The sequence below is a fragment of the Lutra lutra genome, chromosome 11 (genome assembly GCF_902655055.1).
Source record: "Lutra lutra chromosome 11, mLutLut1.2, whole genome shotgun sequence".
In the NCBI taxonomy this organism is placed as follows: Eukaryota; Metazoa; Chordata; class Mammalia; order Carnivora; family Mustelidae; genus Lutra; species Lutra lutra.
In genome coordinates, this window is record NC_062288.1 from 85,377,384 (window position 1) to 85,405,090 (window position 27,707).

A 27,707-nucleotide genomic window follows, 5' to 3' on the forward strand; every position below is an offset into this window, starting at 1 on the left:
GCGCTCTGACGTGGACTCGGGGGCCGCAAGCGCGGCGTGGGGGGGCCGCGGCCCCGGGGGCTTCTTAAACCCCCCGCCCCGGCCCGGCCCGCACTTCCCGAGCACCGCTCCGCCCCCGGAGGGAGAGAGAAGGAGAGAGAGAGAGAGATCGCGACCGAGGAGCGGAGGAGGCCCGCCGAGTCCCGCCAGCCAGAGCGCGAGAGAAGTTGATAGCGCAGCGCAGAGCAGCGAATCCCGCGGTCGCGCCCCGACAGCGCCCCGACAGCGACCCGGCCCGAGCTCAGCCCCGGCCCAGCAGGCAGCCCAGTCCTCGCCCCAGCCCCGCGCCAGCATGATGAACAACAACGGCTACTCCGAGGCCGCGGGCCTCGGCCTGGGCGACGAGGTGGACGACATGCCGTCCACGGAGAAGGACCTGGCAGAGGACGCGCCGTGGAAGAAGATCCAGCAGAACACGTTCACGCGCTGGTGCAACGAGCACCTCAAGTGCGTGGGCAAGCGCCTGACCGACCTGCAGCGCGACCTCAGCGACGGGCTGCGCCTCATCGCCCTGCTCGAGGTGCTCAGCCAGAAGCGCATGTACCGCAAGTTCCACCCGCGCCCCAACTTCCGCCAGATGAAGCTGGAGAACGTGTCTGTGGCCCTCGAGTTCCTCGAGCGCGAGCACATCAAGCTCGTGTCCATCGGTCAGTGTGGGCGAGCAGGGCGCGGGCACGGGGGGAGGGGGACCTGCCCGGAGGATGGGCCGGCCCGTGGGGGCGGCGGACACAGGGGGGTGGGTGGGCGCGGGGAGCTGAAATGGAGCAGAGGGAGACAGGGACAGGTCCCTGGCCCTGGCTTGCTTCCCTACCCATCCACGCAGGCCACAAGGGCACTGCTGCACACAGGTCTGTCCCTATAGCGGCGTCCAGGGGTGTCCAGGTGTGGGGGGTCCCGACTTTACCGTTCCTAAGTCCTCCAGCTCAGCCTTCCCGCACACACTCCCATCAATCGGGCTGACTCATTGTCCCCTTTCTTGCCATTGGGCCATCCCAGCCCATGCTTGAGAAGGCAGGGTCGGTGCCCATTACTGATTCCTGGGGGTGTCTACTTCCTAAACAAAACAAATAGCTTCTTTGCCTCCCAGCACCTCCACAGGGGAAGGACCCGGCTGAAGACAGGTCCCAACCACTGCGCATTCAAGGGCTGGGAGGCAGAGGGAGAGCTGGTGGCCAGGCAGGCATGGGGCTGGGGGCCCTCCGTAGGCATGTGCTCAGCAGCTGGGTTCAGGCCCCTGGGCCAGGGCAGGCCGGGCCCAGCCTCAGAAACCTAAAAAGGCACTGAGCGAGTGCAGAGAATCTTAACCCCTGCCTGTCCACCTCCTGCTTCAGCCTGCCTGGGAGGGTGCTCCCACAAGTCCATGCCAGGCCCCAGCCCACCCCCTAGGCCCGGATTGGCTGCAGCTAACCGTCTGGGTTGAGGGGAGGGAGGAGAAGGCCTGTAGAAGGGAGGAAGTCATTGAGTGTAACCAGATTTGGAAGGTGTATCAGTGCTGGTGGGGGTGGGGAGGCACTCCAGGCTTCCAAGCCCAGCAGGGGATCTAAGGGTGGGCTCTGAGTGACCTGAGGCTGCTCCTCCCCTTCCAGCCCCGCAGTGCTCCCTGCTCGATTGGAACCTAGGAAGACCCCTACCCTCTACCCCTGGGAAGACCCCCTACCTCTCACCCTGTGGTGAGCTCTTCTAGTCTTGCTGTGATTTACAAGAAAGGGCCCCTTGGGGTGCATCCCAGGGCCCCAGGAGAGATTCACACAGGGTCAGGTGCCTTCCCCCACCAGGGTACCCCAGAGACTTCTCTAGATAATTGAATGTCTGTCCACCCCCACTCTCCGTCAGGGCATCTCTAGGCCTCCTGAATTAGCAGCTGAAGTCAGTCCGGGGCCCTTTGCCCTGTCCAGTCCCTTCTCTAGGCCTTACCCCTCCTGCCCCAATACTGCCCCCTCACCCCACCCTCTCTGGCCTGGAAATAGCCCTGCCTCCGTGACACAGCAGATGTCTCTGAGCTTTCCAGAAGGACAAGCCTGAGGACAGGGGGTGGGGGAGGGGGCCCTGGTGTTTGTAGTGGGGCTGAGGGCTGCATGAATGTGTGTGTGTGTGTGTGTGTGTGTGTTGGGGGGGCATCAGACAGTGTGTGGGGGAAGTCAGAGACAAGTCCGCTCTGGGGCTGTCATCCCCCCTGAATGCTGGGATTTGATGACGGGACTGACTGTCCCAGGTGGGGTCTCAAGGGGGGGTGCCTGGGGCCTTACCAGGACTTTATAGTAAACTGCAGCCTTCCCCTCCCTTCCCCACTGTGGAGGTGGCCGGCCCCTCTCCAGGCCTCATCCTTCCTAAGCACACCTCTCCCCTCCCCCATGACGGTGCCTGGCTTGGGCCCCTTGGCTCAAGTGTGGAGAGGCCGGCTCAGAGTAGAGGGGGAAGAAGCAAAAGATGGTTTGGCGGTGGGAGGAACGCTCCTCCGTTCCCGCTGAGAGGAAGGGGAACTGTTCCCCATTTGGGCCAAGTGTCTGACTCGCGCTGATGAGATAAGCTGTCAGCAATTTGGGGCCGGGCCTGAGGCTAAGTGATGGGGGAGGAGGCACCGGCAGTGGGGCTGCTCAGCCCTGCGGGGAGATGTAAAGGGATTCCCCATCAGGGGTGGCATTCTGCTTCTTCTGGTTCTCTCTGGCCCACGTAGTAGTCGAAGGGACTGGCGAGGCGGGGGGGCTCCGCTGGGCATTGTCTCAGGACTGAAATGGAGCATCTGGGCACCCGGGAGGGGTCAAAAAGACTCCCCACTTATCTTTCTAGGACTAGCCTGGGAACTGGGAGCCATGAAGTCCACCTGAGGAAGGGGTGCTCAGCCGAGGTTGACGAGCTGTGTGCCCTTACCCCCGCACCCCAACCCAGCCCCCACCACCCCCTCAGCCCCTCCAAACAAAGAGGCCTAATAAGCTCTGTGCCGCAGCTGTTCCACAGTTGCTATTCCTTCTAGAGCCAACAGCTGAGGGAGGGGCTGGAGGGGGCAGCAGCTGTGCCGGCCCCTCCCTCGCCCAGGCCCTCTCTCCTCCCCCTCCACTTGAGGCCTGGGGTGGCCTCGGGGACTGGCTGTCAGACTCCTCCCACCCCCTTGGGGGTGTCCCCAGGCCGGAGACGAAGTGGTGGCTCCGGGTGTGAGGGAGGACTCCTGGCTTGGTTGGAGCTCCCCTCTCCTGCCTGGCCTGGGGGGCGGGGGCGGGTAGGGAGGGGAAGGTCATTGCTCCTGAGCGAGACTCCAGGCCCCTCTCCTGCCTCACGCCAAAGTGGACCACTTGCTGTTTGGCCCAGGGCCAGTTCCTGGGGAGAAACTTCTCCCTGAAGCAAATATGAATGACACCCCCTCCCACCCTAGCAACCTCAGGGCCTCCCTCCCAGAAACCTGGCCCCAGTTTGCAAGAAATGCTCCCGGGTGTGTGCGCACTGGCTTTGGAGGCTGTCGGGGTGGTGAGAGGTGGCGGGGTACTGGGTGTCAAGACTGTGTGAAAGTCTTGCGGGCCGGGCCGTATGTTTGCGAGAGCGCCGCCAGAGCACCGGGAGGCCGGGAGGGAGTGTGTCATGGAATCTGAAAGCTGCCAAACCATTGTGCTGCGGCCGAGCCAGGGGGGGAGTGGAGGCGGGCTGGGGAGCTGCCGGGGAAGGAAGGATGAATCAGTGAAAGGGTGGGGGAGCCAAGGGGGCTAGAGCTGGGGGCCAGAGGGACACACAGGCTGAGATTCTCCCTCCCGGGGGAGGGGGGGGCTGGCGGGGGGTGGGGTGGGGGACTCTGGAGTTCCACAGGCCTTTGGTCTCCTAGCTGCTTTCTCCCAATATCCAGAGGAGAAGGAAAAGATGTGTTAAGGGGCGGGGGTGCCTCCAGCCCCACCCTCTACTATCTCTCAGGCAACACCAGTAAACAAGGCTGACTCTCCCCGCCCCCGCCCCCTCCTAAAAGTGGTGTTCAGGGAAGCTGACGATTTCAGTCCTGCATTGTCCTTACATATAAGCTCGTTTGCAAAGATCTATGCTCTAGTCCACCTTGGCTCCTAGATCTTTCTTTCTGGTTGTGGAAGGAGAACTAGGTCCCCCAGACCTTGGGGAGTGGGTTCTGGCATTCGCCCAAGGAGGGGATGGGTGGGGAGTCTGAGCTTCCTAGACTTGAGTCCACATGGGTGACATTCTTCTGGCTCGTATGAAATCCCACCGGCCCCAGAATTTAAAAACATGATTTTCAAGCCTTACCCGAGTTTGCACTGTACCCCCTCCCTCCTTCCCGAACTTTGTTCCAAACGCCTTTTACGGTGTTCAGAGGAGAGTTTGGCTGGAACCAGGTCAGCTTTATTCCTCTCCAAATTAAGTTTTTAAGATATGCATCCATTCAACCAGTATTTATTGAGTATAAGTAAATACTGATAAATAAATAAATACAGCTGAGCATAGAGTAATAAAATACTATCTAGTGTGAAAGAAGCCAGACAAAAAGAGCACATACTATAGGATCCCATTTGTATAAAACTCCAGAAAATGCAGATGAATCCATAGTAACCAAGGGCGGACCAGTTGTTGCTTGGGAAGGAGGGACAAGGAGGGGCGGCTGGAGGAATCACAAAGGGTCTCGTGTGAGGAAATTTGGGGAGAGATGGGTATGTTTATGACGTGGTGATATCGTTAGGGGCATGTACAGTTGTGTACTCGAATATGGGCAGTTCGCTGGGTGGCAAGCATACCTTAAGAAAACTTAAAAAGTGAAACAAAACAGTGTTCTGCCCCCAGGAGGCTTACAATCTCGGATAAATGCCCAGGTACCTGTAGCCTGATGGAGGCCTGTGTCCCACAGGTGAAAGTACCTGTTGCGGGAGCACATTGGGAAACAGCCTCACTGAGAAGGGAGGGACCTGGCCATGTTAGGCTTCTGGGTCCGGCCTCCTCAGAGGGTGAGACTTTGGTAGGCAGAGAAGGGGGCAGTTTCCAGAATCAGGCGTTCTGGCCCCTCCCCCCCAAGCCCCCAGGGCTCTAAGGGCAGCTTCTGAGCCGAGCTGTGGAGGGCAGCGCCCTTGCTGAGCCCCACTGTCCTCTCCGCTCTGCAGACAGCAAGGCCATCGTGGATGGGAACCTGAAGCTCATCCTTGGTCTCATCTGGACGCTGATCCTGCACTACTCCATCTCCATGCCCATGTGGGAAGACGAGGATGATGAGGATGCCCGCAAGCAGACCCCCAAACAGCGTCTGCTCGGCTGGATCCAGAACAAGGTGCCCCAGCTGCCCATCACCAACTTCAACCGCGACTGGCAGGATGGCAAGGCTCTGGGTGCCCTGGTAGACAACTGTGCCCCTGGTGAGTGGGCCGGCGGGCCCATCACGGAGCCCTTCGCTGGTGGTGGTGAGGCCTGTGCTTGTCGGAGTGGCGGTGTCAGGGCTGGGGGAGTCGGAGCGCCTGGGGGGGCTTGCCCCCTGCTCCAGCCGAGAGTCCTTGCTGGTGTCAGGCCCTTCGTGACGGGTAGTGTCAGATCCCGTAGCTGCAGTGAAAGGTTCAGCGTTCCTCCTTTTACAGACAGGGACACTGAAGTCCAGAGAGGGCCAGTGACTCGTCCAAGATCACACAGCTTATTTGTGGTAGAACCAAGCTAGAGCCCAAGGCCTCAGCTTCCTCCTCCATGAGCTTCGTACTTTGCCACAGGGGTACCATTTCTGCTGAGCTGAGAGAATGGAAGTGTGGTAGAACTTGTAGCAAGAAGGCCAGGAGCTCGACCCTGAGAAGGTTCTTCTTTGTGAGACCCCAAGAGACGATTGAGGGGGAGCCGAGGCTGGTGGGGCACCCCCTGGTGGCCAGTGGCCCGGCCCTGCCCCCTCTCACTGCAGGCCCTGGCCTAGTCAGGTGGGGGCAGCTCAGGGCCCACGAGGATACAGAGGCATCACAGAATAGTGCCCTGCCCCACAGGCAGCTCCGTCTCTGACCGTCACCTCCCAAGCAGATAGGTCATCTTCTAACTCGGCTGGATCAGCTGGGCTACTAGCCCCTTGGGAGAGTCCTCCCCCAGCCTAGGGTCAGCCGGGGAGCAGGGGGTGGGAGGTGGGGGCACTAGCCGCTTGGGAAGCATTCCCAGCTGCTGAGCCATTGCCCACAGCTGGTGAGGCCGCCAACAGTGAGCTCAGCTGTTCCGGTGGTCATGGATTCCAGCCTTTGAGCCGGCCCCCTCCCAACCAGTGAGCATCACCCCTTCTCCAGCTCTGGCCCAGACCAAGCACCCCCTCACCTCTGCACCCCTCGACAGGAGTGATCTGGAGCCACCTTAGCATTCTTCCCATTAGGAGGAATGGGTTTTGGCTGGCCACAGAAGAGAACCCATTCTCTGAAAACATGCCCTTAAGTGCCTCAGTTTCCCCAAGTGCTCAGTGAGGAAGGAGAGGGTGTCTCTTGCCCTAAAGCTGATGTGGGAAGTGCCTGGGACTCTAGGACTTGAGGCCGGCTGTGAGAAGGCCTTCTGGGGGGACAGGTCTGGGGCATGTGCAGGATGGGGCCTCCGACCTCCCCTATGCACTCCCGGGGCAGCTGGGATGAGGGGGAGTCCTCATAGGGTCTGTGCTGAGACCCGGGCAGCCAGGAGGCTGACTGGCAGGGCCGGTGCCAGGCTGCGTCAGCCAAGGCAGAAAGGCCTCATTGTTGGTGCTCGGGGTTGGGGGGGGCACGCCTCTCAACAGTGATGGGCATCCCAGCCGATGGACCCGAACATAGGGGGTCAGCAGGAACCTGGCCTGTCAGGGGTCTCAAGCCACATGGTCGTGGGTGTGACTCTGCAGCGTGTGAGACTCTCGGACGTGCAGATGCTCTGCATTCTGGCTGGCTGCTCCTCCATAATCATCATCTCCTTCTGCCATCTCTCCAGGCCTCTGCCCTGACTGGGAGGCCTGGGACCCCAACCAGCCCGTGCAGAACGCCCGGGAGGCCATGCAGCAGGCGGACGACTGGCTCGGGGTGCCCCAGGTACATGAGCAGATGGGGTGGGGGGAGAGTAGAGGGCCAGAGGGCCCCGGATGCATGTTGGGTCTCTGAGGAGGCCCAGTCAGGCCGTGGGAGAGAAGAGAGGTTGCTAGGCCAAGGGCACCCTCTAACCCCCTTCCTCCCTGTGGCAGGTGATTGCCCCCGAGGAGATTGTGGACCCCAATGTGGATGAGCATTCTGTCATGACTTACCTGTCCCAGTTCCCCAAGGCCAAACTCAAACCTGGGGCCCCTGTTCGCTCCAAGCAGCTGAACCCTAAGAAGGCCATCGCCTATGGGCCTGGTAGGTGCTGAGCCCCCTGACCATCTTCCTGGGTGGCTGGGGACACCCTAGGGTGGAGTGCCCTGAGTACCCCGGCCCTGCCTTCTGCCCTTCAGGCATCGAGCCCCACGGCAATACTGTGCTGCAGCCCGCCCACTTCACCGTGCAGACGGTGGACGCCGGCGTGGGAGAGGTGCTGGTCTATATTGAGGACCCCGAGGGCCACACTGAGGAGGTACGGAGAGCCTCTGGGGACAGGAGGGATTGGCATGGACTTGGAGCCAGAGACCACAGGCTAACAGGGATGGCCTGGAGACGGCCACCAGCACTCGCTGTTGTGCTGGGGACTCGGGGAGGCATCGCCATGGGAGGCACCAGGCACTGTGGGGGCAGGAGGGGCTACGGCCACTGTGACTTCCAATCTTTTTCTTTCCCAATAGGCCAGGGTGGTTCCCAACAATGACAAGAACCGCACCTACGCGGTCTCCTATGTGCCCAAGGTCGCTGGGCTGCACAAGGTAGCTCCCAGCAGACCCTCCCCATTCCAGTCACATGCTTACCTTTGGCTGAGTGAACACCCCTCCCTGCAGTTTGCACCATCCCTCCCCCCAGCACACCCAGAGGCCCACCTCTCCCCGACCTTGGCTCCGCTCTGCCTGCCCACCCTCTCTCAGAAGTGCTTTCCCCAAGAAGCTGAAGCTTGCGCCCTGTCCCCAGGTGACCGTGCTCTTTGCCGGCCAGAACATCGAACGCAGCCCCTTTGAGGTGAATGTGGCCATGGCCCTGGGGGATGCCAACAAGGTGTCAGCCCGTGGCCCTGGCCTGGAGCCTGTGGGCAATGTGGCCAATAAACCCACCTACTTTGACATCTACACAGCGGGTAAGGACAGGCCCCAGCAAGGTGGTGGCCTGGCAGTCCGTGACCGCATGGGGTGACATCGATGGGGACCTAGGGCAGAGGGGGGTGGGTGGGCCCAGGGCAGGGGAGCTCAGGTGCCCGGAGTAGGGGTGCTAACAGCCTTTGTGCCTGGCAGGGGCTGGGACTGGTGATGTTGCCGTGGTGATCGTGGACCCGCAGGGCCGGCGGGACACAGTGGAGGTGGCCCTGGAGGACAAGGGCGACAGCACATTCCGATGCACATACAGACCTGTGATGGAGGGGCCCCACACTGTGCATGTGGCCTTTGCCGGTGCCCCCATCACCCGCAGCCCTTTCCCTGTCCACGTGGCAGAAGGTAAAGGCCCTTCATCCCCATAGTCCCGCTCACTGAGGCCAGGACATAGAACTGCCACCAAATTCTGGGTCGGAGTGCTTATGGGAGAAAGGAGCAAATCCAGGGATGGGACGGGAGAGCTGAACCTTTGAAATAGGTAGAGAAGCCATGTTGGGGGGGAGGGGGAGGTGTAGATCTGGAGAGGCCTCACCCACATCATCTCTCCACACACTACCCCTGGAGACCCAGGAGACCACAGCAAAGCTTGTCAGACAGGGACCACCTTGGGACGGTTGCAGAGGCATATGCGACAGGCCTCAGGTGGGGACTTATGCCACTCGGTTCTCTCCCTGCGGCTCAGAGCCTTTGCTGCCAGTCGACCGCTCCATGCCCATCCTCCCCCAGGCTGAGAAGGTGGTGGCATATTAGTACTATCCGGGAGAGGTGGGGCCGGCGTGGCCATAGGTGACCCCCCTCACCTGTGCTGGGGGACAGGGCCCAGGCAGTGTGGAACTGCCCCCCTTCCATGGCATTCTGTGGCAGGCCCCAGGTTCCATGCCATTGCCTGTGCCCCATGCCAGCCCCCCCACCAGGGCTTTGAGTCCAGTTTATGTTCCGTGGCAGGCTGAGATTGCCATTCTTTGGCCCATGTTTAGCAGCGAGGGTTGGGTTCATTGCCATTGGTGGTCTTCTGTGGCAGGTTGATCTCCGTGCCTTGCCTGTGATCTGTGGCAGGCTCCCTGTTTCGTCGGGGTCTCCTGTTCTGGGGCTTTGCGTAATGTTTTGGGGCATGACTTAGTCCTAAAGCTGCTGTGGAGGGTCTGACTGGGAAGGCTCAGGTGGCTGTGGGTGGGAGCCCTTGGGTGGTTTGGGGGCCCTCCCCTAGCTCTCTTTGCCCCCCTCTCTTGCCCAGGCTCTGCCATGTATTTGTCCCAGGCAACACTGACTCTGAGAAGCCCAGCGGGGACGGTTTCTTAGAGCCGGCTCCCTGTCCCGGCACAGCTCCCAAGGGCCCCAGTTGTGTCAGGGGCTCCAGAGGCGGACAGCATGAGGCCCGAGCCCATGCCTTTGAGGATGTCAGGGACACTACGCCCAGGGAGGTGTGGGGGAGGAGTGGTGAGAGGCTGAGGCTCTATCTCAGGCCCCTCAGCACCCCTGATCTTCTCTCTCAAACCCCCAGCCTGTAACCCCAATGCCTGCCGCGCCTCGGGGCGGGGCCTGCAGCCCAAGGGTGTGCGTGTGAAAGAGGTGGCAGACTTCAAGGTGTTCACGAAGGGTGCCGGCAGCGGGGAGCTCAAGGTCACCGTCAAGGGGCCAAGTGAGTAACCAGGGTCCAGGACTGGGGAGTGGGAGAGCAGGGAGGAAATCTGGTCAGTGGGTCTGACTACCTGAGGGCAGTGATGGCCAGCACCATGCCTGCCACCTTGGAGAGACTCCAAAAAGAGGCTGACTAAAGGCACCATGAAGTCTTAGGCTCATTGTCTCTTCTCTTGCACCAGTTTCCCGACTACAAGCCGGGAAGGATCCTCTCGCCCCTCCATGCTACCCTGGGGGTTGTGCAGAGGGAGGACATGTGATCTCTGCCTGAGCTTCAGCTCTGCCCCCTAATAGCAGTGCCCTCGGGCTAGGCCTGGGTCCCCAGGGCTCCTTGAGGGGACTGAGGAACTCTGACCCCCTTCTCTGCCCCCCATCTCCTCAGAGGGCACAGAGGAGCCGGTGAAGGTGCGGGAGGCCGGGGATGGTGTGTTCGAGTGTGAATACTACCCAGTGGTGCCTGGGAAGTACGTGGTGACCATCACATGGGGTGGCTATGCCATCCCCCGCAGGTAAGCCATGCACCCTGTGCCTTCCTGTCTGGGCTCTAACGGGGTGGGAGGAGGACGAGGGGCTACCTGGTACTCCGAGGGGAGGGTGGTACCTCTAGTAGAGGTACTTCCTAGCATGGATGCCAGATTCCTCTTTGCCCAGCCCCTTTGAGGTACAGGTGAGCCCAGAGGCAGGAACACAGAAGGTTCGGGCCTGGGGTCCCGGCCTGAAAACGGGCCAGGTGGGCAAGTCGGCCGACTTTGTGGTGGAGGCCATCGGCACGGAGGTGGGGACACTGGGTAAGTGGCTGGATTGTAGCAGGTGCGAATGCTAGGGAGTGGTATGTTGGAGGGACGTGGGAAGTGAATGGGGGCACAGGAGGTGGGAATGCTGGGTAGCATCAGGATGAGATGGAGTGGGACACTAGGGTGATGGAGGGAGTGATGGGAGTGTCCGAGCTGCCTCTCATGGCCTCTGATCTTCCCTACCTTGCACACAGGCTTCTCCATTGAGGGGCCCTCACAGGCCAAGATCGAGTGTGATGACAAGGGGGATGGCTCCTGCGATGTGAGGTACTGGCCCACAGAGCCCGGGGAGTATGCCGTGCATGTCATCTGTGATGATGAGGACATCCAAGACTCGCCCTTCATTGCCCACATCCAGCCGGCCGTGCCTGACTGCTTCCCAGACAAGGTGCGGTTGGGGACCTGCATGTGGGCCCAGGATGGGGCCAGGGGGCCCTCCTCCAGTCCCTGTCCTAGCTTTCTACTCCTCCCCCTGCACAGGTGAAGGCCTTTGGGCCTGGCCTGGAGCCCACTGGCTGCATCGTGGACAAGCCTGCAGAGTTCACCATTGATGCCCGTGCCGCTGGCAAGGGAGACCTGAACCTGTATGCCCAGGTGGGGCACCGCCCAGCCCTGTCACCCCCCACTGTCCCGGGCAGGAGCCCTGTGAGGGTGGGGGGGGTGAGAGGCTGAGGAAATTGTAACATCTCAGGACTGACTCTCATGGATCCAGGAGAACTATGCAAAACTGAAAATTGTGTGTTTTCTGATGATAATCTTTTTTTTTTTTTTAAAGATTTTATTTATTTATTTGACAGACAGATCACAAGTAGGCAGAGAGGCAGGCAGAGAGAAAGGAAGGGAAGCAGGCTCCCCGTTGAGCAGAGAGCCCGACGCGGGGCTCGATCCCAGGACCCTGGGATCATGACCTGAGCCGAAGGCAGCGGCCCTAACCCACTGAGCCACCCAGGCGCCCCTCTGATGATAATCTTAACATATTTTACCAAAAGTGTATTTGGTTGCACTAATAATTTTTCATTTGAAAGATGATTTGATTCAGACATCGGCTTCCCAGATCAGTTCCTCAAACTGGTGTCCACCAACCCCTAAAGTTAATGAATAAGAGGATGATTTTTCTTTAAAGTGTTCATTGTTCAACTTTAGAAACGTGGATTTAGCCCAGCCTCTAGCCTACTAACACTTTCAGCTGCCTAGGCTGGGATGTGAGGGGGCCTAGATGGTTTCCAGACAGATTCCAGGCTCCCTGGATGTGTTCTCCCCCTGGGCTCTCTTGGCCTAAGGTCTGCGGCGAGCGGCAATGAGTAAGGGGGGGGGGGGGGCGGCCTGAGGCCAGCAGAGGGCGCCAGTGCTCTGAGGAGGCCTTAGCACCCTGAGACTCTGCTTGGTGTTGCCCACAGGACGCTGACGGCTGCCCTGTCAACATCACGGTTATTCCCAATGGTGACGGCACCTTCCGCTGCTCCTATGTGCCCACCAAGCCCATCAAACACACCATCATCGTCTCCTGGGGAGGTGTCAACGTGCCCAAGAGCCCCTTCCGGGTGTGTCCTCCTACCCTGCCCCTTGACCCTGGGGTCCCAGAGGGAGGGTGGAGGCCTGGGCAGGAGATGCTGGTTGTCCCTGGGCCCTTGTCAACACACTCCACCCATGGAGGCCAAGACTGGTCTCAGGGCTGGGCTGGTAGTGCTGGGGAAAGAGGCCTTGTGGGAGGGGGAGTGTGCTGAGCATCGACCCCCTCCCCACAGGTGAACGTGGGAGAAGGCAGTCACCCTGAGCGGGTGAAGGTGTATGGCCCAGGCGTGGAGAAGACGGGCCTCAAGGCCAACGAGCCCACCTACTTCACGGTGGACTGCAGTGAGGCTGGGCAAGGTGCGCCGGGCTGTGGCTGGGGACGGGTGTGTGCGGCCTGGGGTGGGGTCCCGGGTAGGGTCTGCGTGGGTCTGTGTTGGTGGGGTACCCGCTTTGGCTAGATCCTGTTTCTGGGCAGAGTTCAAATGGGACTAATTAAGTGGGGGTGGGCTGTTGGGACCTCACTCATGGCCTCGTGCCTGCCGCCCCTCAGGTGATGTGAGTATTGGCATCAAATGTGCCCCTGGCGTCGTGGGCCCTGCAGAAGCTGACATCGACTTCGACATCATCAAGAACGACAATGACACCTTCACAGTCAAGTACACGCCCCCAGGAGCCGGCCACTACACCATCATGGTGCTGTTTGCCAACAAGGTACCCCCCTCTTGGCTTTTGGCAATCATCGGCATCCTGCACCCTCCAAGTCTCAGCCAGTGGCTTGACATGCTGTCATTTACGGACAAGATCACAACCATCGCTCAAGCCCTTCTTGTGTGCAGGCAGTGTGCCTTAGAAGGCACAAAGCAGAGGGCTTTTTCAGAAGCTGCCTTTGCCTACCCTCACCAAATCTTTCTTCCATCCAGGAGATCCCTGCCAGCCCCTTCCATATTAAGGTGGACCCATCCCATGACGCCAGCAAGGTCAAGGCTGAGGGCCCTGGGCTGAACCGTACGGGTAGGTGTCTGGGCAGGGGCCAGGCTGGGCTGGGCTGGAGTTGGGGCTGTGTGTCCACCAGACCCTCACCACCATCTCGGCTGGGCCCCCCCAGGTGTGGAAGTCGGGAAGCCCACTCACTTCACGGTGCTGACCAAGGGAGCTGGCAAGGCCAAGCTGGACGTGCACTTTGCCGGGGCCGCCAAGGGTGAGGCTGTGCGGGACTTTGAAATCATTGACAACCATGACTACTCCTACACTGTCAAGTACACAGCTGTCCAGCAGGTGCGTCCCACCCCTTCCCTGCCTCACCCATCCTGGCTGACCGCGTCCTGCATCTCCTTCCTCCAGTCTCCGAGGGCCACTTCTGAGTGTTGGCCCCTTTCCTGCCACCCCTGTGCTATGGCCGTGCCCCCTGAGCCTCGAGTCCATGGCCTCGGGCGTGTTGCCAGACTCTGTTGTCTAAGCCACCCAGTTCTGACCTGCTCTTGTACCCAACAGGGCAACATGGCAGTGACAGTGACCTACGGTGGGGACCCTGTCCCTAAGAGCCCCTTTGTGGTGAATGTGGCGCCCCCGCTTGACCTGAGCAAAGTCAAAGTTCAAGGCCTGAACAGCAGTAAGTGGGGCAGGAGCGGACCTGGAAATGACAGGGATCACGCGGTGGGCCGGAGCCCCTGTTCACTGTGCCCCTCGCCCTCTCCGCAGAGGTGGCTGTGGGGCAAGAACAGGCATTCTCCGTGAATACCCGAGGGGCTGGCGGTCAGGGCCGGCTGGATGTGCGGATGACCTCCCCCTCCCGCCGACCCATCCCCTGCAAGCTGGAGCCCGGGGGCGGAGCTGAAACCCAGGCCGTGCGCTACATGCCCCCCGAGGAGGGACCCTACAAGGTGGACATCACCTATGATGGTCACCCCGTGCCTGGCAGCCCCTTTGCTGTGGAGGGTGTCCTGCCCCCTGACCCCTCCAAGGTGAGGAGACAGGAGCTGGAGGGAACTGGGATTCAGGGGTTTACAGGGAAGATGGAGGAGTCACAGGGGCAGAGGCCAGATGGCCCCTGTTTCTGGAGTGAATACCAAGGGGATACCAAGGTACCCCCCTGGCCCCGGACCTGCCTCTGAGATAGCTTAGTTATTAAGAGCGTGGCCTTTGGTCGCACCTGGGTTTGAATTCCAGGGATAAATGATTTGGGCTGTCTGCCTGCACTTCCTCATTTGGAATTGTTCTAAGAAGGACTCAGTCTGTGGTGGTTGCTCCATTTGAAGGGGCAGAGCTGGGTGGGGAGCCATGGAGACCAAGCATGGGAGGGGCCCGAGGTGAGGACCTCATATCTGTGCTCCTCTTCTAGGTCTGCGCTTATGGCCCTGGTCTCAAGGGTGGACTGGTAGGCACCCCGGCACCCTTCTCCATTGACACCAAGGGGGCTGGCACAGGCGGCCTGGGGCTGACCGTGGAGGGCCCCTGCGAGGCCAAGATCGAGTGCCAGGACAACGGCGATGGCTCATGCGCTGTCAGCTACCTGCCCACGGAGCCGGGCGAGTACACCATCAATATCCTATTTGCCGAAGCCCACATCCCCGGCTCGCCCTTCAAGGCCACCATCCGGCCTGTGTTCGACCCAAGCAAGGTGCGGGCCAGCGGGCCGGGCCTGGAGCGTGGCAAGGCCGGCGAGGCAGCCACCTTCACTGTGGACTGCTCAGAGGCGGGTGAGGCTGAGCTGACCATCGAGATCCTGTCGGACGCCGGCGTCAAGGCCGAGGTCCTGATCCACAACAATGCCGATGGCACCTACCACATCACCTACAGCCCCGCCTTCCCTGGCACCTACACCATTACCATCAAGTACGGTGGGCACCCCGTCCCCAAGTTCCCTACCCGCGTCCACGTGCAGCCTGCTGTCGACACCAGCGGAGTCAAGGTCTCGGGCCCCGGTGTGGAGCCTCACGGTGAGTGAGAGGAGGAACCATGAGGGAGCCATGGTCATCAGCAGCGGGGAGGGAAATGGGGCTGAGGGCTTAGGGAGGGCCACGGTGGGGTGAAAGGAGGGTTTGGGGGCAGCCGTCAAGTCCTGAGGGCTCGGATACCCCAGGGAAATGGCTAGGCATGGGGGTGCAAGGTACGGGGAGACAGAAGACCCAGACATAACCCTTGCAGCTGTGGGGCACCTGAGGTGAACAGAGGATCATGGGTTGGGGGTGGGCACAAGGCAGGGGCCATGGGAGACAGGCCTGGAGCACACAGGGGTGCAGAGGGAGGTTGGGCTCAGGCTGGGAAGTAGCAGGTGTCTAGAAGGAAGAGTCTGGGAGCTGGGTAGAGTGGAGGCGTGAGTGCCTGTGGGAGAGCTGCTCTGGCCCCACACTGAGTGCCCCTCTCCTGGGCCCCAGGTGTCCTGCGTGAGGTGACCACCGAGTTCACTGTGGATGCCAGATCCCTAACGGCCACGGGTGGGAACCACGTGACCGCGCGTGTGCTCAACCCCTCAGGGGCTAAGACAGACACCTATGTGACGGACAACGGGGACGGCACCTACCGGGTGCAGTACACAGCCTATGAGGAGGGTGAGGGCCTGGCGGAGTGGGGCGGGGGTGGAGGGATGGGGGTCTGATGACACTGCTCCCAGCACGGTCGCACTCTTGGGGCCGTGCACATCCCGACCCGCTCCGTGTGGCTGGCTTCCAGGCGTGCATCTGGTGGAGGTGCTGTATGACGAGGTCGCTGTGCCCAAGAGCCCCTTCAGAGTGGCTGTGACGGAGGGCTGTGACCCCACCCGTGTGCGGGCCTTTGGGCCAGGCCTAGAGGGGGGCTTGGTCAACAAGGCCAACCACTTCACCGTGGAGACCAGGTAACCTCCCCACTTGCCTGGACACAGAGGCTGTGGCCACCCTGACCTCAGCCCCTTGCCCTTTTCCTCTGTCCTGTGTGTACCTCATGCCAATCCCCTCTCAAGGGTGACCAGGAGCAAACCTGTCCTTCCCCAAGCTCCCTCCTGCCCCAGTATCTCAGATCAACCCCTGTAGCTGGTCCCTCTTCAGCGGGGCCCCGGCGGCCTGCCCTCCTTACTCCACTCACCCCATTCAGCCGCTCTTCCCTCTCTCCACTCGCTCACGGTCACTAGCAGAACTGAGGAGGGTGTCACCTTGCAGGGGAGCGGGCACTGGAGGCCTCGGCCTAGCCATTGAGGGCCCCTCGGAAGCCAAGATGTCCTGCAAGGACAACAAAGACGGCAGCTGCACTGTGGAGTACATCCCCTTCACAGCTGGGGACTATGACGTCAACATCACCTTCGGGGGGCGACCCATCCCAGGTGCGTGTGGGAAGAACTACAGGAGCATCCAGGGGCTGCGGTGGGCTAAGCGGCTCCCGTCCGCGCTGCTAATACAGTTCCCAACTCATTTCAGACAGACAGGGAGAGAGAGCATTAGCAGGGGAGAGGCAGAGGGAGAGGCGGAAGCAGACTCCCCGGTGAGCCGGGAGCCTGATGAGGGGCTCCATTCCAGGACCCTGGAATCATGACCTGAGTCGAAGGCAGGCGCCTAACTTTATTTGAGCCCCCCGGGCACCCCAGAAGTGGATTTTATTTTTTAAAATCCATTTTTTGCATTTTAGTTAGGACTTTTTTTTTTTTATTACTTTTTTAAAAAATTAACATATAGTGTATCATTAGCCCCAGGGGTACAGGCCTGTGAAATGTCGGGCTTACACCCTTCCCATTGGCAGGACTTCTTCCAGGTGGGTGGCTCAGCTAATGAGATTTGCCTAGCCTCAGTCTGCAGCCAAGTTTATCTGTCCCTGTTTACATTTTCTTAGCAAGTTATTAAGCGTTTGCACACGTTGGTCTGGCCTCCCTGGGGCATTTCGGAGGCAGGGAAGACCTCCTCCTGCCGGCCTCTTCAGTGTCTGTGACCCTCCTGGGCAGGTGGACAGGGGCTGATGTCCTTCTCCTTGCAGGGAGCCCGTTCCGGGTGCCGGTGAAGGATGTGGTGGACCCTGGGAAGGTGAAGTGCTCGGGGCCAGGGCTGGGGGCCGGCGTCAGGGCTCGGGTGCCCCAGACCTTCACAGTGGACTGCAGCCAAGCTGGCCGAGCTCCGCTGCACGTGGCCGTGCTGGGTCCCACAGGTACAGAATGTCAAGGCAGGGCGGAAGAAGGGGTGGGAGGATGGGGTGCTGGGAGGCTCTGCTGACCCTGCCCCCCTTGCCCAGGTGTGGCGGAGCCCGTGGAGGTACTGGACAATGGAGGCGGCACCCACACGGTCCACTACACCCCAGCCACCGATGGGCCCTACACGGTAGCCGTCAAGTATGCTGACCAGGAGGTGCCACGCAGGTAACTACTTTGGGGCTCCCATGCTGTGACCGAGCTGGGGGGGCCCTCCTCCTGGGGCCATACTTGCAGGCCCCTGCCAGGGCCCTGGGGGTGCCCCTTTCACCTGTCTTGGTCTCAGCTGGTCTCAGTCTCAGCCACCCCACCCTGCTCCTCCGTGGGGCTCCCTACCTGTCGCCACAGAGAGGTAACGCAGCCCCTGGGGCTCTCCTTGGCCCAGGCTTTCCTACCGCATAGCTACAAAATTAGTGCCTTGGGAAAAGACAGGTGCGGGGAGAAGGCAGCCCCTGGCACCCTCCTCTTTAAACTAAACCCAGCATCTTCCTGGGGAATGCAGAAATGCTCAGGGTCCATCCTGGGCATCCTCAAGTGACCCTCCCACAAAACTCAGGATGTGGTCTCTTCCCTCCTCCCTGCCCCAGAGAATCCTCCCTCCTTACGTGTGTGGGGAGGACTCCCCCCAGACCCCCAGCAAACTGTCCATCCTTTCTGTCCCTCAAGCCCCTTCAAGATCAAGGTGCTTCCTGCCCACGACGCCAGCAAGGTACGGGCCAGTGGCCCCGGCCTCAACGCCTCTGGCATCCCTGCCAGCCTGCCTGTGGAGTTCACCATTGACGCCCGAGATGCTGGGGAGGGTCTGCTCACCGTCCAGATCCTGGTGAGTCCCTATGTAGATTGTCTCCCCCGCTAGGTTTTGGCCACAGGCAGGGCCTGACCTCTGCTTCTCTCCAAGGACCCCGAGGGAAAGCCCAAGAAGGCCAACATCCGGGACAATGGGGATGGCACATACACTGTGTCCTACCTGCCAGACATGAGCGGTCGGTACACCATCACCATCAAGTATGGTGGCGACGAGATCCCCTACTCACCCTTCCGTATCCACGCCCTGCCCACCGGGGATGCCAGCAAGTGTCTTGTCACAGGTGGGTGTGCGCCCCCCATGCTCTGCCCCTGCTCACCGTCCTGTACCCCTCACAGCTCTTCCAGGTCCCTGGCCTAGTCCCTAGGGGACTGCCAGTCAGAGCACCCCCCTGCCCTGCCCCCCCTCCCCTCGCCTCACCCCACACCCCACACCCCACGGCTGTGTGGCCTCACACTCTTCTCTATTTCCAGTGTCCATTGGAGGCCATGGTCTGGGTGAGTGCCCTTTCTCTTCTCACTGTGGGCTGAGGTGATGAGGGCAGCTGGGAATGGAGAGGGACCGGGCACAGCTCCCACTGACCCTCAACTTGGCTCTTCTGGGTGGCAGGTGCCTGCCTGGGACCCCGCATCCAAATCGGGGAGGAGACCGTGATCACGGTGGATGCCAAGGCAGCAGGCAAGGGCAAGGTGACGTGCACAGTATCCACACCCGACGGGGCGGAGCTTGACGTGGATGTGGTGGAAAACCATGATGGTACCTTTGACATCTACTACACGGCCCCCGAGCCGGGCAAGTACGTCATCACCATCCGCTTTGGAGGCGAGCACATCCCCAACAGCCCCTTCCACGTGCTGGTAAGCTCCATGGCCCTGGACAGTGGTTGGGGAGATGGGCCCTGTTAGCAGCAGCAAGGAATCCCGCCCCCCGTCTGATGGATTCTGGGCCCAGAACATTCTGGAGTCAAGCCTTTGGTTTCCCACAGCCTCCCAACTTGGGAGTTGAGCACAGCCCATTTTCTGGCCTCCCCAGTGGTCTGTCAGTTTTCTCTGGAGGAGCTGGCCATGTAGTTCTCCAACCCTTGGGCCCAGAGTCCCTGGACATTCCCCCCTTCCCCCGCCAGGCGGCCCTGCGGGACGATGCAGCCCTCCAGAGGGAAAGCTCACAAGATACCCATCCTACCCCAAGGGCAGCCCAAGATCTCAGGTCCCTGGGCCATTCTCGGAGGCAGCTCCTGAGTGCTTGGGCTGGCGTGAGCTGGCCTGCCACAGCCCGTGCTCTCCATGCCTTGCCTCCCAGGCGTGTGACCCCATGGCCCACGTGGAGGAGCCCTCTGATGTGCTGCACCAGCCCAGCACTTACCCCGCACACTGGGTACTGCCGCCTCCTGCCCGGGCTGCTCCTCGCCCTCCTCCTGCTGTTTCATTTCTTCCTTCTAGTCCTCTGTGGCCAGGGCTGGGGCTTGGTGTGGGGCCATACTGGGGAGTGGGCGGGTCCCCGGGCTGAGCACGGCACCTCTTCTCTTGCAGCCTGCCGCTCTGGTTTCACCATTAACCATCTTGTTCTTTCCTCCCTTTCTCGGACTTCTGTTGGGACTCAGGCCAAGCTCTGCAGGCCTTCCCTGGCAATGACTGTTCCTCTCCCCTGCCACAGGCCACAGAAGAGCCAGTGGTGCCCACAGAGCCAATGGAGTCCATGCTGAGGCCCTTCAACCTGGTCATCCCCTTCACCGTACAGAAAGGGGAACTCACAGGTAGTGTCCTAGGGCCCTGAGACAGGAGGGCTGGGGAAGCCAGTGGAGGAACCAGCTCCTCTAGGCCCAGAGAGGGGAAGCGAGCTACCCAGGGTCACAGAGCCAAGTTGGGCATAGCTGGAACTCAGACTCAAGCCTTCTCTGCCCCAGTGCAGGCTTCATCTCACTGCTCTGGGCTGTCTCTTGGGGCCTGGGGCAGTAGGGAGTGGGGGGCATGCTAGGAAAAAACAGAGTCCCTTATATAACTCTGCTACCCCCCCGCAGGGGAGGTACGGATGCCCTCTGGGAAGACAGCCCGGCCCAACATCACCGACAACAAGGACGGCACCATCACGGTGAGGTACGCGCCCACCGAGAAAGGCCTGCACCACATGGGGATCAAGTATGACGGCAACCACATCCCCGGTAAGTTGGGGCTGGGCTGAGAGGAGGCCGCTGTGGCTTCACCTGCCTTCTTTCAATAAACATTCATTGAGCGCCGACTGTATACAGACACTATGGGAGACAGACTTTCAGTCTGTCAGTCAGGCCCCCCATGGCAGACAGGGCAGCTGCAGGAACGTCCAGGGGCTGTGGTGGGCTCAGGCAGTCCCATCTGCGCTGCTGACACAGTCCCTTCTCTCGGTCTCCTTCAGGAAGCCCCATGCAGTTCTATGTGGATGCCATCAACAGCCGCCATGTCAGTGCGTACGGGCCAGGCCTAAGCCACGGCATGGTCAACAAGCCGGCCACCTTCACCATTGTCACCAAGGACGCCGGGGAAGGTGAGGAGAGCTGGAGGCAAAGGGCTGGGCTAGGAGGCCAGGTGCAGGGCTGAGGGCAGGACCTCTGATCTCACCCTCCCTCCTCCTCCAGGGGGTCTGTCCCTGGCCGTGGAGGGCCCCTCCAAGGCTGAGATCACCTGCAAGGACAACAAGGATGGCACCTGCACCGTGTCCTACCTACCCACGGCGCCCGGAGACTACAGCATCATCGTGCGCTTTGATGACAAGCATATCCCAGGGAGCCCCTTCACAGCCAAGATCACAGGTGGGGCAGGGGTGGGCCCACAAGCCGGGAGGGCAAGCCCAGCATGTCCATGTAACGTGGGGTGAAAGGGTGGGGGCCCCTCTGGGTGCAGGGGGTCATCTTTGGACAAATTCAAGGAGCCCTCCATTCCCTGGAGCAGATGGGAGTCTATCCGCCCACCCCCTGTGCTTTCAAACACCTCACCTCATATTAGGTCACTGAAGTAACTCTGGAGAAGTTAGGGTACTGCTAATCTCTTCTGGTAGGTCAGCAGGCCCAGAGAGGCTAAGCCACTTGATCAGAGCCCCATGGCGGCCAAGGAGTCTGTGTCCTCTGCTCCAGTCTCGTGTTTCGGTTCCATGAAACCATGTGACTTGCAATTAAAATACACAGATCAGGGCTGAGCCCATTCAAGCCTGAAGCACTCATGGGGCAGCTGGGGTACTGGGCCCACCTGTAAGCTCCGGCAGCCAAAGTGCAACCGAAGAACCTGCTCTCTCAGGCCTCTCTGCCTTTTGAGGGGTCCCAGCTGTCGAGTCCAGCGGGGTCAGCTAGGAGGTCTCCCACGCCCTGTGAGGACACGGCCTGCCTGGACTCCTAACCGTCTGACATGTCAAACTCCCCCACCAGGTGACGACTCAATGCGCACGTCACAGCTGAACGTGGGCACCTCCACGGACGTGTCCCTGAAGATCACCGAGAGTGATCTGAGCCTGCTGACTGCCAGCATCCGTGCCCCCTCAGGCAACGAGGAGCCCTGCCTGTTAAAGCGCCTGCCCAACCGCCACATCGGTGAGTGCGGGCCGTGAGGAAGGGCTGCTGGAGGGGGAGGGCTGCTCTGCCAGGCCCAGGGCCCTGTGCCTGACCCCCCCCCCTCTCCACAGGCATCTCCTTCACCCCCAAGGAAGTTGGGGAGCACATGGTAAGCGTGCGCAAGAGTGGCAAGCATGTCACCAACAGCCCCTTCAAGATCCTGGTGGGGCCGTCTGAGATCGGGGACGCCAGCAAGGTGCGCGTCTGGGGCAAGGGTCTGTCTGAGGGACAAACCTTCCAGGTGGCGGAGTTCATCGTGGACACTCGCAATGCAGGTGCTTCTCACCTCAGGGACCACCGCTCCCCCGCCCCCCCCCCCCACCGTTTCAGCTGGTGCTTCTAATGAGGACTTGGAACTTTCCTGCCGCCCCCCCTGCAGGAACTTCCTGGCCCAGTCTCTGGGGATTCACATTCCAGGGGAAGGGGTAATGCATGTTCCAAGTCACCTCTCAAGTTTGGAAGCCCAGCTGTCCTGAGTTTCTGACTCTCCCTTACTCACTAGAACCTAAAAGGCCCACTGAGGGACTTTTCCAGACTGCCCCAGCCCTGGCCCTCTGGTTCAGTGCCAGGCTTATCCCTCCTCCCCAGAGCCCGCTGTCATTAGTGGTTATCATACATGTTGGGCCCCTGGTCCAGACAGAGCCTGTAGCATGGGGAGGGGACAGCAGAGTGGCAGGGCCTGAGGGAGAGGTGTCCTTGGCTTCCTGCCAGGTTACGGGGGCCTGGGGCTGAGTATTGAAGGCCCCAGCAAGGTGGACATCAACTGTGAGGACATGGAGGACGGCACATGCAAAGTCACCTACTGCCCCACTGAGCCTGGCACCTACATCATCAACATCAAGTTTGCGGACAAGCACGTGCCCGGTAAGCTCTGGGCGATGGCTGGGCAGGGGGAGGCCGCGAGGCCGGGGGTCTGAGCTAGCTGACGGCCCCCTTTTCCTGTTCTAGGAAGCCCGTTCACTGTGAAGGTGACCGGCGAGGGCCGCATGAAGGAGAGCATCACACGGCGCAGGCAGGCGCCTTCCATCGCCACCATTGGCAGCACCTGCGACCTCAACCTCAAAATCCCAGGTGCGAGCCCAGAAGAGCCGAGGTGGGGCTCCAGGGAGGGCGCTGGGCCCAGAGCCCACCCCAGGGCAGACCTGGCTCGCTCACCTCGGTGGCTCCGTGTCCCACAGGGAACTGGTTCCAGATGGTGTCTGCCCAGGAGCGCCTGACGCGCACCTTCACCCGCAGCAGCCACACCTACACCCGCACAGAGCGCACGGAGATCAGCAAGACGCGGGGCGGCGAGACCAAGCGCGAGGTGCGGGTGGAGGAGTCCACCCAGGTTGGGGGCGACCCCTTCCCTGCCGTCTTCGGGGACTTCCTGGGCCGGGAGCGCCTGGGCTCCTTCGGCAGCATCACCCGACAGCAGGAGGGTGAGCGTGGCTGTGCGGGATCAGGGACCTCCTGGAGGCTGGGACAGGACGGGGAGGGCACGGCGGGGAGGGCACGGCAGCTGGCCACGGGGGCTCTGGGCAGAAGCAGAGCTCCCGAGGAGGAGGAGGAGGAGGAGGAGGAGGAGGGAGGGAGGGAGGGCCCAAGGCTGGGAGCAGTCGCCCTGACGCTCCCCACTCCCTGCAGGGGAGGCCAGTTCTCAGGACATGACCGCACAGGTGACCAGCCCGTCAGGCAAGATGGAAGCCGCCGAGATCGTCGAGGGAGAAGACAGTGCATACAGCGTGCGCTTCGTGCCCCAGGAGATGGGGCCCCACACAGTCACTGTCAAGTACCGCGGCCAGCATGTGCCTGGTAGCCCCTTCCAGTTCACTGTGGGCCCACTGGGTGAAGGCGGCGCCCACAAAGTGAGGGCTGGAGGCACTGGACTGGAGCGAGGGGTGGCTGGCGTGCCAGGTGAGGGGCAGGGCCCAGGCAAGGTGGTGGCAGGGCGGCCAGGGGGCTGGGCAGGGTACTAACGAGCTGCCTCTGCACTGCTCCCCCTCCCCAGCTGAGTTCAGCATCTGGACCCGAGAAGCAGGGGCTGGGGGCCTGTCCATTGCCGTGGAGGGCCCCAGCAAGGCGGAGATCGCCTTTGAGGACCGAAAAGATGGCTCCTGTGGGGTCTCCTATGTTGTCCAGGAACCAGGTAGGTGTCCATGATGGAGGGGGAGGCTGAGCCTGCCGAACCTTTCAGACTGGGATTCTCCTCGCCAACCAGAGCAGAGAGGGGCCCCAGAACTCCCCCTTCACCTGGGTGCCTGCTCTTGCTCTGCCCCATCTCCCTCCACCCCGCATGGCTGCAGATGTGAGACTCTCTATAGACCTGAGCCCTGACCCAACAAGCCTGTCCTGGCATGAGGCGGGCCGGAGGTGCCGCCACCCCCATCTCCTGTCCAGGGGCCTGTGCTGACCAGCCTTCCCTCCTCAGGTGACTATGAGGTCTCCATCAAGTTCAACGATGAGCACATACCAGACAGTCCCTTTGTGGTGCCTGTGGCCTCCCTCTCAGATGACGCGCGCCGCCTCACCGTCACCAGCCTCCAGGTATGTGCTGGGGGGTAGGACCTGGGCAGGAAGCGAAGGCAGGTCCATGTGTCCAGGGGCTTAGCAGTGGCCTTGGAAGAGACAGTCAGCAGGGGAAACCATGCTTCACCCCCAGGTTCACCTTCACATACTCCCATCCCCAGTTGGCCTCCTTGTGCTTCTTCCAGTCCTTCCCATTGATCCACCTTCTCCAGGGTGGGTCAATGGGACCAATCTAGGCCACTCTTCCTTCCTCGTCTGGGCCTCTAGGCCATACAGCACGATCAGGCACTGGCCTGCTTTATGGTGTAAGTCTTACCCCCTCAGCCAGGACAGAGTATGTCATCTCATCCCCCCACCGTGCCCAGCACAGCCAGGTGGGCCCACCTCCGGGCAGGTAGATGTCAAGGCCACAGGCCCAGCCCCTGCTTCCCACCTCCCTGAGCTGGGCCGGCAGGGGGTGGGAGCCTCTAGGCTAGGCAGGCAGCAAGAGCAGTGCTCCAGACCCTTCCAGGAGTCTAAGCACCCTCTGTGGCCTCTGCAGGAGACAGGTCTCAGGGTGAACCAACCGGCATCCTTTGCAGTGCAGCTGAATGGTGCTCGGGGTGTGATCGATGCTCGTGTGCACACGCCCTCGGGCGCGGTGGAGGAGTGCTACGTTTCTGAGCTGGACAGCGGTGAGCTGGCCCTGGCCTTGCCCCTATGCCAGGCCCTTCTGAGGGATGGGGAGGGGAAGAACAAAGGCTTACTCACTAGCCCTCTGCCCAACAGACAAGCACGCCATCCGCTTCATCCCCCATGAAAACGGCGTCCACTCTATTGATGTCAAGTTCAACGGTGCCCACATCCCTGGCAGTCCCTTCAAGATCCGTGTTGGGGAGCAGAGCCAGGCTGGGGACCCAGGCTTGGTGTCAGCTTACGGTCCTGGGCTTGAGGGAGGCACTACTGGTGAGTATCTGGGTCTGGGGAAGAGGGCTGGATATTGGGGTGCTCGGCTTCTGGTCCTGTACTGCCCTGACCCGGAGGGCGGAGTCCCTGCAGAGGTCTGCTGTGGGAGCCTGGGGCTCGGCCCAGCCCTGGGCCCCAAGCCCTTCCTGCCTATACCCTTGCTACCTCCAACCCCCAGGCGTGTCATCAGAGTTCATTGTCAACACCCTGAATGCGGGCTCAGGGGCCTTGTCTGTCACCATCGATGGCCCCTCCAAGGTACAGCTGGACTGTCGGGAGTGTCCTGAGGGCCACGTGGTCACTTACACTCCCATGGCCCCTGGCAACTACCTCATTGCTATCAAGTACGGTGGCCCCCAGCACATCGTGGGCAGCCCCTTCAAGGCCAAAGTCACAGGTGAGTGCCCTGGATGGGGGGCATCCCTCCGGCCCAGCCTGGATGACTCCAGTGGCCATTCACATTGAGTCACAGTCTGACGCAAAAAACCACGGGCAGCTTAGCAGGAACAGGCGGGTCTGCGCTCCGTATGTGCAGCCACAGAGAATCAGTTTCAAAGATCAAATCCTTCTCTTTACTGTTGCCCGTGACTTGATTTTCTGCCCACCTGGCTTCTAGGTATCTGGGTTTCTAGAGAGCAAAACTCAGTAAATACTTAGCAGGCTTTCCTTTCGGAAGCAGGGTGACAGAGTAGTTGGATCTGTGATCTTTTTATTTTTTTAAAGATTTTATTTATTTATTGGACAGAGAGAGAGATCACAAGTAGGCAGAGAGGCAGGCAGAGAGAGAGGAGGAAGCAGGCTCCCCGCCAAGCAGAGAGCCTGATGCGGGGCTCGATCCCAGCACCCTGGGATCACAACCTGAGCCGAAGGCAGAGGCTTAACCCACTGAGCCACCCAGGCGCCCCAAGATCTGTGATCTTTTAAAGCAAGACTCTTACCCTGTGACTTGGGTTCCCAGGCCAAGCCAGGGTGAGGGCTGGAGCCACCCAAAGTCCAGGACGTCAGGATGCCGGAGCTGGCGCACGCAGCCGGGCTCGCTGGGTGCCACAGCAAGGGAGGGGACACGGCCCATGGGAGGTGGGCCTGCAGCTCAGGGGAAGGCAGGCCTCTCCCCCAGTCTGTGCTTACCCCAACTCTGTCCCTCAGGTCCCCGGCTGTCTGGAGGCCACAGCCTTCACGAAACATCCACTGTCCTGGTGGAGACCGTGACCAAGTCGTCCTCCAGCCGTGGCTCCAGCTACAGCTCTATCCCTAAGTTCTCCTCAGATGCCAGCAAGGTGGTGACACGGGGCCCGGGGCTGTCCCAGGCCTTTGTGGGCCAGAAGAACTCCTTCACTGTGGACTGCAGCAAAGCAGGCATGCTGAGGGAGGAGAGGGGTGGTGTCCCAGGGTGGGCCAGGGCACAGGGACAGGGGGATGGGGTCGCTGAGGGGCTGTGGGCCCCTGGGGTGACCCAGCCCTTTCTGTCTCCTTCTCCAGGAACCAATATGATGATGGTGGGTGTGCACGGGCCCAAGACCCCATGTGAGGAGGTCTACGTGAAGCACATGGGGAACCGGGTCTACAACGTCACCTACACTGTCAAGGAGAAAGGGGACTACATCCTCATTGTTAAGTGGGGCGATGAAAGTGTCCCTGGAAGCCCCTTCAAAGTCAATGTGCCCTGAATCCCAGAAGTGCCTCCCCCAGCCTCGGCCCCCACCTCCGACCAACACACTCACACTCACACACAAACACACACGCAAGTACCACACCTAGAAGCACACGCAGAATCAGACCACTAACACCTGCCTGGGGTGTGGGACGGGGGGCACAGCCTCTCCACCCCGCCATGCCCCCCCGGGCTTGGAGGGCCTCACCTGTCTCAGGGCAGTGTTCCTCCCATCGAATGTGACACGAGGGTGGGCTAGGGATTGGGAGGGGGTGAAGGGAAGCCCCGAGTTTTCTGGTGGGGCTGAGGCCAGTGGGAAGCATGTGTTTGGGGGTGTCTGCGTGTGTGAGAGGTCACCCTCAAACCGCACTGCCGGCCGGACCACCTTGCTGCTAAGGACCGTGTCTGGCCCCTCTGGTGGCCACAGGACTTGGAGAAGAAAGCACAATCAGAGGAGAAAACAGACCCAGACCCAGCAGCAGCGCTGGACGTGGCCTGGCCCTGGGCGACCTCTAGCTGCCCAGCCAGGATTCCTGGAGGACTGCTTTCTCTTTTTTTTTTTTACGGTTGCACAGCTCTGCCCCATGGGGGGCCTTTTTTACACACTGCGAGGCCCAGCTTTCTGGGGGGACTTTTGCACATACCATGCGGCTCTGCTGGGAGTCGCTTTCGTGGAAAACTCCAAATAAAGTGTGGCCTGTCGCGGAGGCTGGGCTGTTGTGCGTGTGCTTTCTACGGGTGGCTGCCATCCGTCTGGGGAGGGCTGGGGCTGTGGGGGTACCTGGAAGAACCAATGACAGGGCCCTCCAGGATTAGTCCTCCAAACCCTAGAGAGCTGGTGGCTGGGACAGGGAGGTGAACGCTGTTCTGGAAGACTGTCTTAGGGCTCCTGGGAGGCCAGCTTCCCTTCGGCCTGATCTCAAAGATGTTCAAAAAATTAGGTCCTTAG

At 60.9% G+C, this 27,707-nt stretch overlaps 1 protein-coding gene across 2 annotated transcripts; it reads left to right on the forward strand.

The window, feature by feature from the left end:
• On the forward strand, nucleotides 1–27,465 carry FLNC (filamin C). 2 transcript variants are annotated; one of them, XM_047694703.1, is made up of 48 exons: nucleotides 1–686; nucleotides 5,118–5,366; nucleotides 6,916–7,013; nucleotides 7,163–7,313; nucleotides 7,409–7,527; nucleotides 7,733–7,810; nucleotides 8,010–8,172; nucleotides 8,327–8,527; nucleotides 9,687–9,824; nucleotides 10,206–10,332; nucleotides 10,475–10,611; nucleotides 10,812–11,005; nucleotides 11,098–11,211; nucleotides 12,015–12,158; nucleotides 12,363–12,486; nucleotides 12,680–12,840; nucleotides 13,050–13,140; nucleotides 13,235–13,404; nucleotides 13,621–13,738; nucleotides 13,828–14,090; nucleotides 14,468–15,065; nucleotides 15,504–15,677; nucleotides 15,799–15,961; nucleotides 16,263–16,423; nucleotides 17,068–17,235; nucleotides 17,320–17,443; nucleotides 17,942–18,098; nucleotides 18,174–18,363; nucleotides 18,554–18,577; nucleotides 18,690–18,937; nucleotides 19,380–19,454; nucleotides 19,734–19,833; nucleotides 20,098–20,238; nucleotides 20,469–20,597; nucleotides 20,689–20,862; nucleotides 21,472–21,633; nucleotides 21,726–21,929; nucleotides 22,366–22,518; nucleotides 22,603–22,725; nucleotides 22,833–23,075; nucleotides 23,281–23,550; nucleotides 23,645–23,782; nucleotides 24,065–24,180; nucleotides 24,704–24,836; nucleotides 24,931–25,107; nucleotides 25,286–25,504; nucleotides 26,254–26,463; nucleotides 26,587–27,465. In XM_047694703.1, the coding sequence occupies exons 1-48, from the start codon at nucleotides 332–334 to the stop codon at nucleotides 26,772–26,774; spliced, it is 8,157 nt and encodes a 2,718-aa protein (XP_047550659.1). In that variant the 5' UTR covers nucleotides 1–331; the 3' UTR covers nucleotides 26,775–27,465. The 2 variants fall into 2 exon arrangements, with proteins under 2 accessions (XP_047550659.1, XP_047550658.1); XM_047694702.1 differs by lacking the exon at nucleotides 19,380–19,454 and having other exon boundaries at nucleotides 2–686.
• Nucleotides 27,466–27,707: the final 242 nt, after the last annotated feature.